We start from the raw sequence: 15,364 nt of genomic DNA on the forward strand, positions 1-15,364 counted from the left end.
TCCCTCCATCATAATGTTATCTTACAAGTTTCAGTGTCAATCAGCACCACAGGTTTAATGCATGTCACAGATAACAAAGCCACAGGCCTATTTAAATTACTTGCTTCACACAATGATATACTTTCATATTTGTGAATTCTTAAAATGTTTTCTTCACTTAGCCATGCTGAGAACACCACTCCAAAATTTAAGTTCACATTAAATAAAAATATTGACGATTTGACCCAAAATACCTGGAAATAAAATCTCTTTCACTCCCAAGGAAATAAAATTTCCTCTTAAATTATGTTAACAGATACTTATATTAGAGGACTCCGCATTTCAGAAATCAGTTATTTAATGCTCAATATTCTTTCCAGCAGATGAAGAGGTAGGTATATTTCCACACAAGGAAAAAACAAAACAAAACAAAATTAAAAAAAAACAAACAAACAAAAGAACACCAAAACAAACCTGTAACAGACTCTAAATTAAATCAAGTAATGTCTGAAAAGTCAAACACTATTCCGACAGCACATGAACATGATGTTTCTGAAGACACTCTCCAAGGAGGACAAGAAAAGTTGCGCGTGCTGAACAGATAATACATTGTAATTTGAAATTTAATAATTTTCTGGAAAGAAAACATAAGTATCCAAATGCTACTTCCTTCCCCCCTCCCTTCCCCAAAGAAATGTGGGTGCCAACAAAGCTGGTTGCATCAATGGTAGTTTCAACTTTTGGACTGCTAAACATGGAATTAACTGCAATTCTTCCTTACATTCACCAACACCAGCAGTCTACAAGTTTACACAGAGACCATATGCATGATAATTACATAATTACAATAGAAATTCAACTTTAAGTTTTGTTCTTAAAACAATCTTCATAAATAATGAAAATATCTGTGTTCTAGCTCTTCAGTAACCTAAGGTTAATTGGTACAGATAGTGTTTTTTTCTTCCTTTTATAAACCAAACTGGAGGTTCCTCACTGCCAAGAACGGTTAAGGCCTGGATCAAGTTACTCTCCTTTTGCTTTTCCCTTTTTCTGCTTTTTTCCATTTTCCACCACTGGATTATTTTCTGGTTTGCTTACTCCATTTGCAACAGCACCGTTTGCTATTTTGCCATTCTTTACAGGTTCCTTGGGCAGCTTATATGTCCGATAGTAGAAGTTACCAAACAAGAAAATGAAGGTGATAGCATAGAAAATTACACCCCAGTGCATCCATTTAGGGAAAGGACAATCAATATAAATAGACAAGGCTGTGTGGCCAATAGTCACATGGAACTGCACCTGAAAGACAGAAAACACGTAATCAGAAAGGTCTGGATATATTTTGTAGGTCTGTAACTATGTCTGCTGATGTGTTAATTCATGACAACTGAGAAACAGTGAAGCAGGAGGAAACTATATTTGGCTGTCATAACGTGCAACTTACCCACATGATTACTCTAGAACAAAAAGAAAAGAACACTCCCAGGGCTGTTTTACTAGCTCGGAAGTGGATGTGAAGAATAAGTAAATAAATAAAGAGAAATAATCAATTGTAACTACATTTTCCTTTAGATTTTTCTTTAAAACACAACAGTGATTTTGTGGTAGTCAGAATAGGACAGCTAGATGCTTGGTAACTGATTGCTTGTAGACACGGTGTCGAGGATTGTTAATGCCAGTCTAAGGTTGAGCTGTGATGTCTCCTTTAGCCCTTTTCCAGCCTCATAATGATTCTTATTATGCCGTTAATTTAATCAGTGTTTGTTGAAAATAAAAACCTCTTAAAACTTACGAATGCCCATGAGCAGTAATAAATATTTAAGACTTCTTCACACAGCAATTGTATACTTAAGCAATTACTTTAACTCCCTAATTACATTTAAGAATATAATCATTTCTAAATAGACTTGTGAGTATAGGACAGCTAAGAACTTCAGATAGGGACAAGACCTGTTCCAAAGCTGTACAGAAGCAAATCTACTCAGAAGCAATAGCTCCTGAAATGAATGCAGAAATATTACTTACCAATTGCAATATAGTCAAGTATCGTTTCCACCACAGGTATTTCTGAACTTTAGGGCCACAGGCAGCTAATCCATAATACATGTACATAATAACATGAATAAATGCATTCATCTGAGCTCCAAAAAAAGCTGTCCAGAAACAGAAGGAAGATTTTCATGTAATTAAAAAAATAAATATCTACTCTAGTATTATTCATGAGACAGTAAACACTACGAAGCACGAGACATGCCGGGCTCCCACCTTGAAACATTCAGTTCTGTAGTGTAGACCTTATTGATAACATGCACTGACAGAAATAGCTGTTTATGCAAGTAAGTGTCACTGCTCTCATGGTACTACTTAAGCAAAAGCTTTTCATAAGGTCTTCATTTAATAGACTCAAGTCATGCATCACACATTAGCTACTGCAGCGTAAGTGCAATGGCTTTGCTAAGGGAACCATTACAAGCAATATTTGACAGTGTAAAGTATAAAGCTGTTTCAGGTTCTGAACTTAAATTTGTTAAGCTGGAATGAAATGTGTAAAGTTCACACCTCAGCAAGACATCAAGAAACTCCCATGGGAGTTTGATTAAAGAAGTAAAAAAATAACACAAAGCAAAACCTCACTTCTGTTTGTAAGATGTTTAAGAGCACTGCAAAATTAGGTTGTGTAAACAGCTCATCTTTGGTTTCTTTATTGATGACTTATAAAATCCAGTAATCTTAAATAAACATATAGTACTTTTTCCAGGATGATCCATGCTGGAAACAAAGATCAGCGTTCACTAAGTTTGCACTAAGATCACTTTGTCCCATCAAGATTAGCAGACATATAACGGTCACAAACTATATCATTTTAAGGTTTTATTACACTATCAGAGAGGCTCAGAGGGAAAGCAAGAATGCAGAGAATAGCTGCTGAAATCAAACAACTCAGATACCCATCTTTGGTAAACTACTGGGATAACTTAAGTTATTTTATAACAGATCTGTCTATGTATATAATATCTCATCTAATAGTACGAGATATTTATAGTAAATGAGAGCTTAAAAGCCACATACATAAAGTATTAGGGTGGTTTGACAAAAGTTAGTTTGGTGTTTATTGTACGTTATTCTAATTACCTTAAGCATAAAAGCTTAATATAAACAAAAAAATCAACAGAATTGGGTATGTTTCCTGAACCCTCAGCTCTGTAGAGCATGTAATTTGAGAGGAACAAAAAAAAAAAAAAAAAAATAATAATAATAATAAAAATATATATGCCTCTTTATACAAAAAGAAAGCAAACCCCGAACTCAGATATAATGCCACAAATAACATCCTCGCTAACTTCCTTACATTTGCACACAGATTGTTGCTCATAATTACTTTTCGCAGTTCTCTGTATCTGCAAGAATTGAAGTTAGGCAAGACACATTCCTCCATCTATTTCATACAGAACAAGGATAGTTTTGAAAACAGAACTTCACGCTTGCAGTGGATGCCCATGAGGAAAAAAAAAAAGTTTTGCAATTCATTAGACTATGGGCCCTGGTATCTTCTCCTCCCCCACATTTCCCACAGAGGAAGATAATACACATTAAAGTTACTGCACTGCTTCAGTGCTGCTTAAACAGCCTTCCACATAATAATGCTAAGTCCAACAGAACTTTTTTCCATTGATCATAAACAATAATTCTCCCATATGTCCACTCAAAATACAGGAGGAAGCAAACTCACCTTGTCCACCTGCAACCCATTTAATACCAATCCACCACAAAGTGAACATGGTGAAATGGTGATAGACGTGAAGAAAACTAATTTGGTTGAATTTCTTCCTCAGGATGAAGAACACTGTATCTAGGTATTCAATTCCTTTGGAGACATAATACCACCATAAAGCAGCAGCTATCTGTAATTAGGAAATAAGTAAATACATTAGTGGTTTCAATTTCCAGTTTGAATGGAATTATATTATCTCCAGCTATGTAATGAAAGAGAAGGACATCTCTGCTATTCCCAAATCCTGGTAAATGTTGCTGTGGAATCTTCAAACATCTGAAGGTATTAGAGTGGAAACAAAAGCAATACTCCATTCATCTAATCTGGATGTAGTGGTAACATTCTGAGTATACCATTACCATAAAATAGAACGAAAAGTATTAAGAACATAACTATCTCTGAACAGTTTACCCATGAAATCTTGAGTCTTGTGCGAGAAGACTACTCTACAGAGCTTCCCATATTTATGGAGCAATGTTGACACTGTCAGAACAATGAGGCTGAAAATTTGTGGTAAAATGAAGCTGAAAGGGCTGAAACTTTACACAAAGTGTTTCAGCATCACAAGCACATGGATAGGAGGATACCAAATGATTCTATAAGCTAGGCTGAGGAAAGATTTCACCACTGTTAGGGCAATATTCCGCTTAGTTTCTTCTGGTCTACTCAAGAGCCCTCTTTGGAAACCAGCATTCCCCCAGTGGCTATGTTCCACTCAAGGAATGGAAGAAATGAGATCATGGGAGCCACACAAGCTGCAGAGATATAACCTATCTACGCCACAGTAGTGTTGCACACCCAAACTTTCCCCACACTCAGTCCACTAATTAAAGCAGATGTAACATGAACGTGGCCTTCTGCTGAAACCAGAATCTTGTTATACCAGGTTAAGCCCAGAAGTTCTGTGTAGCAATCTGCTAATACAGTGATATCAGAGTATTTTCTTTGTGGGGACTCCCTTCCAGATCATGAAGCATAGCAATGACTGTAGCTTCTGGCATTGCAAGTCAACCAGCTTGACATGCAAGGGTGGGACCAGACGGTGACTCACAAACAGAATTTGAAAACAAACAAAAACAAACAAACAAACAAACAAAGATGAAAATGGCACCACCTGCAAGAAAAGCAGGCAATGTCATAACACACCTATTCGTAAGAAGTGTACCTCATCTTTCAGGACTCATCTGAAGGCAAATCAGACTTTCTTACCTTAACATGTTAAATAACTCCACCACCCACTCAGTCCCCAGGGAAAATAGAAGAAGAAAAAAATTAATAAAGGGACAGCAGCTTCCCTTACTAAATTACACATAAATAGGGATATTTAAGAGCACGGATGAGTGAGAGAAAGTGGGAGAATGAGCAGCAGAGAACAATCACAGAATCACAGATTATACAGCTCTGTCTGCTGTTTTCCTTCATGTCTCCAGAAGAGCCAGAAAGAAACACCCTGTCTCAGAACAGGCATGTCACAACCATAAGTGGTCTGGGAACACTGTAAAAAATTACAGCAGAAGCCAAAAAAAAAAAAGAGTGCTGCAGTTCTGCATTGCAGACTCTGCAGTTTCCCAAAGGGACTGCACAACTTACTGATGCCAAACTGCAGACTTCAGTGTAACTGTTAATCAACACCCTTCTCCCTATCTGGGAACAACAGCCTACTTCAGATCTCAGGAAGAAGAAGTGAATTTTGCCAGTTTTATATGAAAAGTTACATGCCAAAGCTGAAGAGATGTTTGATGAGAGAAAAAGGACACCCACAGATACCAGAGTTCCCAGTTCTTGCAAGCTGTAAGAACTATCAATACACATTACCCAATATCCAGTACAGTTCTGCCTCTGGGACAGGTAGGCATGTGTATAACAACACCCACATCAAGGCTTTGTCTCACACCCATGGATTAGCATTACAGCACGGCATCTTTTACAGATCTTTGCTAAAGCTGCATCTTTTAAATAAATTAAGATAAACATCTTCTCATCTCATGAGTTGACAGTAAACACTTTGGACTGTATCCATAGACTGACATGCCAGCACTCACGCTCTTTGGAGGTGCTGCCTTCCGAGAAAACTGCGAAGAATCAATACATCAGTTGCAAGCAAACTGCCAGAAAAGCTCTAAGCTGCTGTGTGTTTTGTTAAAAAAACAGCAAAATAACTTGACATCCAGCAAAATGTACGAGAAAAATCCAACATAAAACTATTTTATGCCCAGGATGTTTCTGGAAAGTCATTCAATGCTTCATTTCTCCTCTTTTTAATTCTAACTCTCTTGCAGAGAAAACAATTACAGCACGTGGATCAAAGTCAGCTTAACTTTTGATCAAAATGCTTCCCATTACTTAAGAATAAAAATAGCCTCCATTTCTTTGCAGGATAATAACTGCTGATCTTGATGCTTATATAGATTTTTTCACCTGAAAGCTCTTTTCTTTTTGTCCTCCTGCTTTCCATTCTGATTACTGATTCCATTCTGATTAGGTTTTACTGCTATGTATTCTTGCAATTGACAGGTTCCAGGTATTGATCTAATCTCAGAGCTCCTAATGTCTTATGCAGGCATTGTGATAATTAGCTTACAAATGCAGTAAAAAAAATCAAGTAGAAGTTTCCCCAAAGTCAAGCATGCAATCAGTGACAGAGGGTAGAAAGAAAGTAGAGCAATACACTGACATGTAAGCGATATTAAGGAGTGGATGGTTAAACTTCTGTAAAGCACCAAAAGTTATGACCTAACCCATAGTGTTTCTTTGGACACAGAATGAAAGAAAGATTTTCCTTAAGAGAAAATATGTATTAAAACAGACATATTCCTGTAATGAATAGTACAATTTCTGACAGTTTTCAGATGCATCAGCGTAAATCTATTAAAACACCAGATGGCACAGAAAGATTACACTATGGCCTAGGATTAAGGGAGTCAACTAGAGGTCCAATCCTATGAACTCTGCTCACTGCACTGGTTTTTAAACAGAGGGCTGTTTTAGCATGGAACTCTACTCCTGAACCTTTGTTTCTCATCTGTGGTTGAGGCAGCCATCCATAATTAGGCTTTAAGGAAGAGGAAATTTTTAAAGAGAACTCATTTTCCTTCTGCTTCATTTATAGAACCTATTTCCTTCTGCTTCATTTATAGGGGTTTATTTTATCAAAAGTCAAGTTCTCTTTTCGTAGAAATTGAAATTATTATTATTTCATGAGGAAACTATTCAATCTGTGAACACATACAAAGAATGAGAGTAAAAGCAAGTAAACTACAGTTACAACCATAACTCATCATGGCAATTACAACTGGTACCCTTCAAACTAAAAACAGATTCATTGCAGACTCTGACTTCTAATTCTCAGCTCTCTAGAAATACCAACAAAATAGATCAACCTTGTTATGCAAAGAAAGAACAAGCACGTATAAGCAGAGGGTGCAAGTAACTACTTGCAGGCATTAAAATGTCTTAATTCACACAGAATTAGGAAATCCTTCACTCCTCGTACTGGAGCATCCAAAGTAGCACTCCACTGTCTGGATTTACAAGGGCTGCTCTGAAATTATTTCTCTTATGTCATTATGTTGGCCCACAATGTCAGAGGTGAGTGTTTGTGGTATGGCAGTAGAGGTTGAACCTTTCTGCCAGGATTCACACAGAATCACAGAACTGTAGGGGTTGGAATGGACCTCTAGAGATCACGGAGTCCAACCCCCTGCCAGAGCAGCTCCCTAGCCCAGGTTGCACAGGTAGGCGTCCAGGCGGGTCTGGAACGTCTCCAGAGAAGGAGACTCCACCACCTCTCTGTGCAGCTGTGCCACTGCTCTGTCACCCTTAATGTGATGGAGCACTGCAATGTGACCACTACATTTTGTTGCTGTGCGACAGATGGCAGCAGAGGGGCAGTCTGACAAAGTGGCATCTGACAAGGAAGAGTTTATGAATCAAAGCTGTACCATTGAATTCCTCCATGCAGAAAAAATGCTACCCATTGACATCCACTGAACATTTATGGAGACCAAACAGTGGAGACTAGCGAAGTGAGGCAGTGTGTGGTGCATTTCATCAGTGGTGGCAGCAACATGAAAGACAAGCCATGTTCTGGATGGCCACACAGAGCTGTCACACCATTAAGTGAATAGTGCCTCCATCAGTTCATCTATGTGAATCAGTAGATTATGAATAGGGAACTGCATATTGAGCTTAATATTAACTTCAAAGCCTTGGAAATGAAGGCAACAAAGTTTATGCCAGGTGGGTCCCACAAACACTCACACAGGAACAGAAAGAACACTTTATTGCAAGTCTGTCAGGACCTACTGAACACATTAATGAGGCTTTAAGGTGATGGTTTCCTGAATCACATCATTAACAGTGATGGGACATGGTATCACCATTACCAGCTGGGATCAAAACTACAGTTCATGGAATGACAACATGTGGATTCCCCATTGAAGGAAAAGCTCAAGACAAAGCCCTCAGTGGGTAAAGTGATGTTGGAAATCTTTTGGGACTAGAAAGGGATGATCCTTCTGGATTTCCTGAAACATGGACTAACTATCAACTCTGATCAGTACATTGCAATGCTGAAGGCTCAAACACCCAGTGTCGGGCCAGAGAAGAAGATATTTCCCTTCCAACACAATAATGCCAGGCCCTGTATCAGTTTGAAGACCGTGGAGCACACTGTCAAACTTGGCCAGACTCTTTTACCACACCCACCACGTAGTCCAGATTTGGCACCTTCTGAGTTTACACTGACTGTATGTGTGACATTTTCCTAGGAACAATGCCATCACAGCAGCTGTGAAACAGTGGGTCACTTTCGCTGGTGCAGATGTTTATGAGCATGGTATGCAGGCTCTTGTTCATTACTGGCAAAAATGCAGAGCTAATGGTGGTGAATATGTTGAAATACAGTGCTTCGCAGCTGAGAACATACTCTATCAAATAGCATTATCTTGCTCTTTGTTCTATTTACCACATAAATAGGAAATAAATAGGAGGCATTATTTTCAAAGTGATCCACACCTCCCCTATTTGCTCTTATTTACTATGAAATTGCAACCAAAATATTGCTGTAAGATGCAGCTGTAGCTCCATCAAAAGCCCTTGTTGAGGATTTTTCCCCATTTTCTCTTCTCTACTATGAATGTTGTCTTTTTATTTATTCATTTTTTTAAGAATAACTAATTATGAAACACAGTCCTCAACATCCCACTAGCAGTCAGTAACCTGTTACCCAGAAGATACTTCTGCAGTTTTGAAGTCTAGTTTCCATCCCCTGCTAGCTCCAGTTGTCTACTGCCTCTTGCAGGACAAGAACCAGTGGAACCCAGATGAGATTACAGGTATTGATAGAGGTTCAAAACACTAAGCAGGAGGACTAACTTCTTCACACTACATGTAAACTAACTAGAGAATTAACTGTCAGTGAACATCAGAAGCTTGATAAAGTTAAAGAAAATGTACAGAAAAATTCATGGAATGATATCCCCTGAAGAATGAAGGAAACAAAGACACTATAACTGTCTCAAGAGGTCTGTCAGCTGCAAATCGCTGGCATTGCACTACATAGGGCAAGTGCCACTACATGTCCTGTCCTGCACTGCTCCCTTGAAATAACTGCTGGCTACTGTCTTGAGGCAGAAGTGGTTTGGAGAGGAGATGGAAGACACTCTCTGTTATCTGAGATCGACAAACCTTTGCTTTGGAACTGTTAACCAGCTCTCTGTACTCCCTGTAGGCAAAAAAGATCCTTTGAGTAGGACCTTTGGTCAAATGGGGCCCCTGCATGGCAGTTTTGCATTAGCACTTCATCCAGAAATGGTAATGATACAAACAGAGGTGATATCAGGACTTCTGAATTTCCATTCAGATAGCCACATGCAATTAGTTTGACAGTATTTCTTCCAGCTTCCCAGTCTCTCTAATAAAGCATGACACACTGAGATGCAGGCCAGAAACTTACTCAAGACTCCTTAGTTAAATTCAGTAAAGTTGTAGAAAGTGTAGTTATCTACTTGCTACTTATTGCCCTAAATTGAGAATTTACTCAGAACTACCAGATAATGATCATGATAAGGGTCTTGTTCAATAGCATACTAAATGATTACCACAACACTTCAGAAAACTCAACCTTTTTTTTCCCCAACTCATCAGTTGCAAATTGAGCATATTACAACTCACAAGAAATAAAGTTTATGCAAATTCACACATTTGCAAAATCTTAAAAAGCTAGGAAATAAAAAGAATCTTGTTCACATAGGCAGTTAATACATTGTACTGGTCATTTTGCCTTTAGTTCATTATTTAATGATTTTTATTCCTCATAATAAGCAAAATAGAAAATAATTCTGTTGATCAGGTCTGGTACCTGTACAGCCTCCCTACACATGCACATAGAAGCAAGGTTATTAAATAGTTTTCATGTACAACATGCTACAACTCTTCTGCTTAACAATAATAAAAATTCCTTTAACTTTTAATTTCACCACAGTCCCTTGCTATCATTCAGCTGAGTATCAGGGCATTCTATTTTGCCTGTCTATTGAAAGAAAACAACCAAAACCAAAAACTAACAAGTAAACAACAACAACAAACCCTGAAGCACTTTTTATACTTCAATAATTTGCTTTTAAACAAAATAATTAACAGAAGATTTAAGTGAACAACACGAATGAACAATACCAGTAAAGACAAAAGGTAGGTGACTATCACTGCTGTTCTGCAATATCAGCCATTATAGAGAAGTTTTAAGAAACAAACTTGTCTTTCTCTCTACCACTCATGCCACTTACACGGGCGTTTGAGTACATGTGAACAGTCACATTGTTGAAACATATTTTTCATGATGTGCTTAAGCATCCAAAGTACTTAGACCATAACACACTTTCATTGCATTTTCAGGAACGTGTTATAATCTGCAGTAGATGAAACTTGCAAGGACAGCTGCAAGATTCTCAAGAGTCAGCTCTGCTGGAAGATAAGGTTTAACAAGTGAGCTAGTGAACAGCATTACTGAAGTTAACAAGCATCCGTGCTTTGATTTTAATTTGAATGCTTTCCAAAATGCATGCATTTGAAATCTAAGCTTCTGCAATGAAATGTAATGATAAAACACTTGCCAGAAGCCAGCAAGAGTTCATGAAGCCAAACACAATAAAGGAGACAAAAAGTTGCCTCACCAGTATCAGTGAAGTGCAACCACAGTATATGCTGACAAATCTTACCTGCTTTGATCTAGAACTACACCTTTTACTGTGGTTACACTGTATCATAAACTGCAGCACAGGCTGGCAACCAAAGCATGCATAGGAAGTTTATCCTGGATCGTACAAGCAGAGCTGAAGCCAGGGATGGTATCTTTAAGACTATGCTTCCTTGTAGCAGTCAGATGAACGTTAATGCAAACACTGATGTTTGTGATTAACCCTGCTATGCGTAATGTAATCAAGCCTGAAGCAGTCAGAGAACGTAACGGGATACGGTGTGGCTGACAGCACAAGATTGGAAACTGTATTTTCAGACAAAACTTAGAACATGATATAATGGTATATATTACATAAACACCAATATCCACAGTAAAAAGGAAATACTCACCCTAACTTCATAAACGTTATCTGAATAATCCACAGTCTGGCAGACATAGCTGTACCCTCGAGCTCTTGATGATAAGAACAGCTGAAAATATTAAAGCCATACATGAGGGGAAAGATACTACATAAACCAAGCTCAAAACAGTTATCAACAAGTTTCTTGCTACATCAAACTTACCTGAACAGAAATACTTAAACTGTCCTATTTGGTCCTAATAATACTATTGAAGAAAGCCAGTACTTAGTTTCAACTATCTGTTTACACTGCACATTTTTCTCCTATTAAATTATAAGTACTAATTTTCCTTGAGTATATTTCACCAGATAATTAGAGTCCCGAACAAATATGACCTTAGGATATTCAAGCACAGTTCTTCTCTCAGGGGCCTCTAGATTCAGAAACAAAAGGTACCTAATTGCTTTCTCTAAGAATGACAGAAACACAAGTGTTCTGACAGATCAGAACAGAAAGAATTATCTACAACGGACAGGGATTAGACAATCTCCATCTACCATTCTTAGAACAATGTACCAATCAAAATTGAGAAAAAAATCCCTGAACAGCCAGTGCTGAGCACTCATAGAACACGTTGAGAGACACTGCATGAACTACCCCACTTCGTGCCAAGTGGAATGGCCTGAAGCACATCAACTGCTTCTGTAGAGCCATGCCAAATAAAATGTATTGCAATAATCAAAGCAGGAAAAGATAAACTCGACATCTGAGCAAGTTTCCATTGGAAAGAAGAGCACTTGCCTAGAGCTGTACAAGGTTCAAGTAATACTTTTAATCTTGATGTTCATATATGTTATGATCCAAGTTTGTTTAAAGCCAGGTAATCCCACTCTGTTAAGGTGCAAAAAGATAGCATAATTTGTAAATTGGGAACATTTACAGTAAAATTGATACATTTCCAAAACAAACACAGATCTCAAGAAAGGAGTTCAACTATTTCTGTGACACCTAAGCCTACTTACAAGCTACTGTAAAATGACTATTCTCCTCTGTGGTCCCACATGGGCATGAGCATGTCTAACCATATCAGAGAACTACAGAAGAGCTTTGTGTGTGCTGTTACAGAAACTAACCAATTTCTACTGTGCTCTGCTGATAATTAGGTAATTTCTCCAAAGTTCACTTGGAGAATAATAATAAATTGATAAATTTACTTCACCAGCCTGAAGCTAATTCTTCAAAATGGAGTATGGTTTTGCTGCAAAATGGGGCTCTGCATCTGGGACTTCTGAATGTTCAAAGATAAATTTGCACCTAAATATCAATCTTAACTTGAGACCAACATATGAGAGTCTTGGTCTGTAAAATCTAGTAGTGTTTTATGGACTCACTGTTTTAATGTATGCTATCAAAGGTGATAAAGGCACTTTGTAATGAGGATGAATATTTAAGTAACATTTAAATTTAAAACCAAGATTTTTAGGTCTTATCAAAAGCACTTCATATTCAAATTCTATTCTTAAAAATACGTGGAAACTTTCAGTCATTCACAAAATACAAGTATCACTTTACCTGTATCAACTACTCATGACAATTTCAACAGGAGCACACAGGTAACAGAAACCTCACACAGACTGAAGGAGAAGTTGCCCGGCTAAAGACAACGTTTGAATACTTGTATAAGTCTCTAAGAATGAGAAAAGTCACTTCTTATTACAAGGGTCGTAGCAACAGCTTGCTTGGTTTAACATCCATTGAATAATCAACCTACCATTTGAAACAGCAGGAAAATAGAACCTCTGTCTGCAGCTGGGCAGTTACAGACACTTGTATATGAACTCAGTGATTTGAAGACGCTGCACAAATACATGTTACAAATTACCCTAATATTATCCTATGAGCAACAGAGCTTTGAACATGAACTGACCACAAGCCTGGGGTAATTTAGCTTACGGATAACAGATACTGATTAAAAAAAAAATAAGAGACGGGAAAACAAACAAACAAAACAAAAACGAAACGGTGAACTCATTTAAGAGGAATTTCAGTTTTAACCTACCAAGATATCTCCTCACTTCTATCCATTTCCACAATTATCCTTGGGTGCAAGCATTAAATTCTGTGTTACCTGTAATATTTTATTTCACATCTGAACTGCACAAGGAGACAGTTTAGAGAAAATAATGACTTAAGTGTTATGGCTAAGATTAGTTTTATTGAATTATGTCTTAAAAACAACTAATCAACTAATTTTAAGGGAAAGGTCAATATAAGGTACTAGCAAGAGTACAGAATAGGATATCTTCAAAAGAAACACCATAATTTTAATGATGTTCTCTGTTTTCTGGAAATACATATTGTAAATTCACTATCTTTAAGGAATCTTTTGGGAATACCTTTAACCCACATGAGCAAAATCACAGTAATAGAAACTACTCCTTAGGATTATATGTATTCTGGAACACTCTCCAGGAAGAAATTATTTCCAAACTGTTAAGTAATTCCAGTTGAATCTTTATGGATTCCAGTTAATCTGTACTGTATTTACACTAACATAAATCTAAGAAAATCTTGGTATAGATAGCACAGAAATTCTTTATAGATATATCCATCTAGGTATTTTATTCACAAACATCATGTACCTAACTACCTAAATACATCAAACACAAATTCAGTTTAAAAATCTGGGCCAAATCTCCCACAATAGACACTATAAAATGCATAAGATGATTTCAATTTTGCATCTGTAGATGCCTTCAAATCTTAATAGGAATTCCCTCCTGTTAGAGTGCATACACACCTCTTTGAAAATGAAGAAGTTGAGTAGAACCATTCCAAAGTTGTAAACAACCAACAGGAAACGTAACTGGAAGGGCTCTCTTGTCTTCATCCATTTGGGGCCCAGCCAAACAGTGAGGAGATAAATAGTGCTTATAGTCAGTGTTGGAAATGGAGACTGCATCAAGGGCCAATCATCGACACGTTTGTCTGGGGAGGATGAAGCAAACAGAAGGAGTCAAACTCTAAACAAATTTAATCATCATTTCAGGCATTGCATTCATTAAATATTATTTTCTCCTGGAATAGCTGCATCACATAGCAGAAAACAAAACAAACTCATTCTAGAAGAGTTAAAGAAAACAGTTTAAAGGAATCACATTATCTCACACAGAGATTCACTAAGTTAAACGAGTTCCACATTCCAGTTCTACAATCCAAAACAGTAGGAAAAAAACCAAACAAAAATCATGTAGTCCAAACTCCAGTAATCCCCCAAGAAGCATTTTACTTACAATGATCAGTGACTGTAGTAGCAATATAACCAAATATTCAATGCCATTCATTGAATCGTAGATTATCTTAAGATAGAAGAGACCCACAAGGATCACTGAGTCCAACTCCCAGCTCTGCACAGCATCACTCAAAATCCAAGCCCTATGTCTGAGTACACTTTTCAAAGGCTCCTTGAACTCCAGCAGCTCGGGGCCGTGTACAGTGCCCTGGGCATCCTGTTCCAGGGCCTGACTACCCTCTGGCACAGAACCTTTCCCTAACCCCCAGCTGTCCCTCCCCTGACACAGCTCCATGCTTGCACTCTTGGGTCCTGTCTCTGTCAACGGCGAGCAGAGCTCAGCATTGACCCTCCGCTCCACTGTGAGGAGCTGCAGCTGCCATGAGGCCTCCTCTCAGCCTCATCTTTTCTAAGGTAAAGATATCAAGGGACCTCAGCTGCTCCTCATAGGTCTTACCCTCTAGATCCTTCATCTAAATCCTCTGGATGCACTTTAACAGTTTTGCATCCTTCTTATGTCTTGGTGCACAAACTTGCACCCAGTGCTTGAGGTCAGGCCACACAGCACAGAGCAGAACAGAACAACCCAGAAAACCTCTTACCTGGTGGCAGTGTTGAGCCTGATGCACCCTAGGGTATGGTTTGCCCTTTTGGCACACCACTGGCTCAATCAGAACTCCCAGACTGCCTTTTCCATGGGGCTGTTCTTCTGCATCCCCCAGGGCTGTTCATAGAGGTTGCCCTGTCCCAAGTGAAAAACCCAGCTCTTGCTCTTGATAATC

At 38.1% G+C, this 15,364-nt stretch overlaps 1 protein-coding gene across 1 annotated transcript in view; it reads right to left on the reverse strand.

Annotated features, from left to right (window-relative positions):
- Window positions 1–319: 319 nt before the first annotated feature.
- The window catches only part of ELOVL4 (ELOVL fatty acid elongase 4), a 31,712-nt gene continuing 16,667 nt past the window's right edge, over window positions 320–15,364 (reverse strand). The window contains exons 2-6 of the mRNA XM_065730933.1: window positions 14,091–14,278; window positions 11,339–11,419; window positions 3,710–3,881; window positions 2,005–2,132; window positions 320–1,278 (exon numbers count right to left, since the gene is read on the reverse strand). Of these exons, the coding sequence (XP_065587005.1) occupies window positions 1,003–1,278; window positions 2,005–2,132; window positions 3,710–3,881; window positions 11,339–11,419; window positions 14,091–14,278 (845 nt within the window). The 3' untranslated portion in view covers window positions 320–1,002. The remainder of the gene's footprint in view (window positions 1,279–2,004; window positions 2,133–3,709; window positions 3,882–11,338; window positions 11,420–14,090; window positions 14,279–15,364) is intronic.

The sequence above is a fragment of the Cyrtonyx montezumae genome, unplaced genomic scaffold, assembly GCF_038088225.1.
Source record: "Cyrtonyx montezumae isolate F1298 unplaced genomic scaffold, pur_monq_1.0 scaffold_13, whole genome shotgun sequence".
Lineage (NCBI taxonomy): Eukaryota > Metazoa > Chordata > Aves > Galliformes > Odontophoridae > Cyrtonyx > Cyrtonyx montezumae.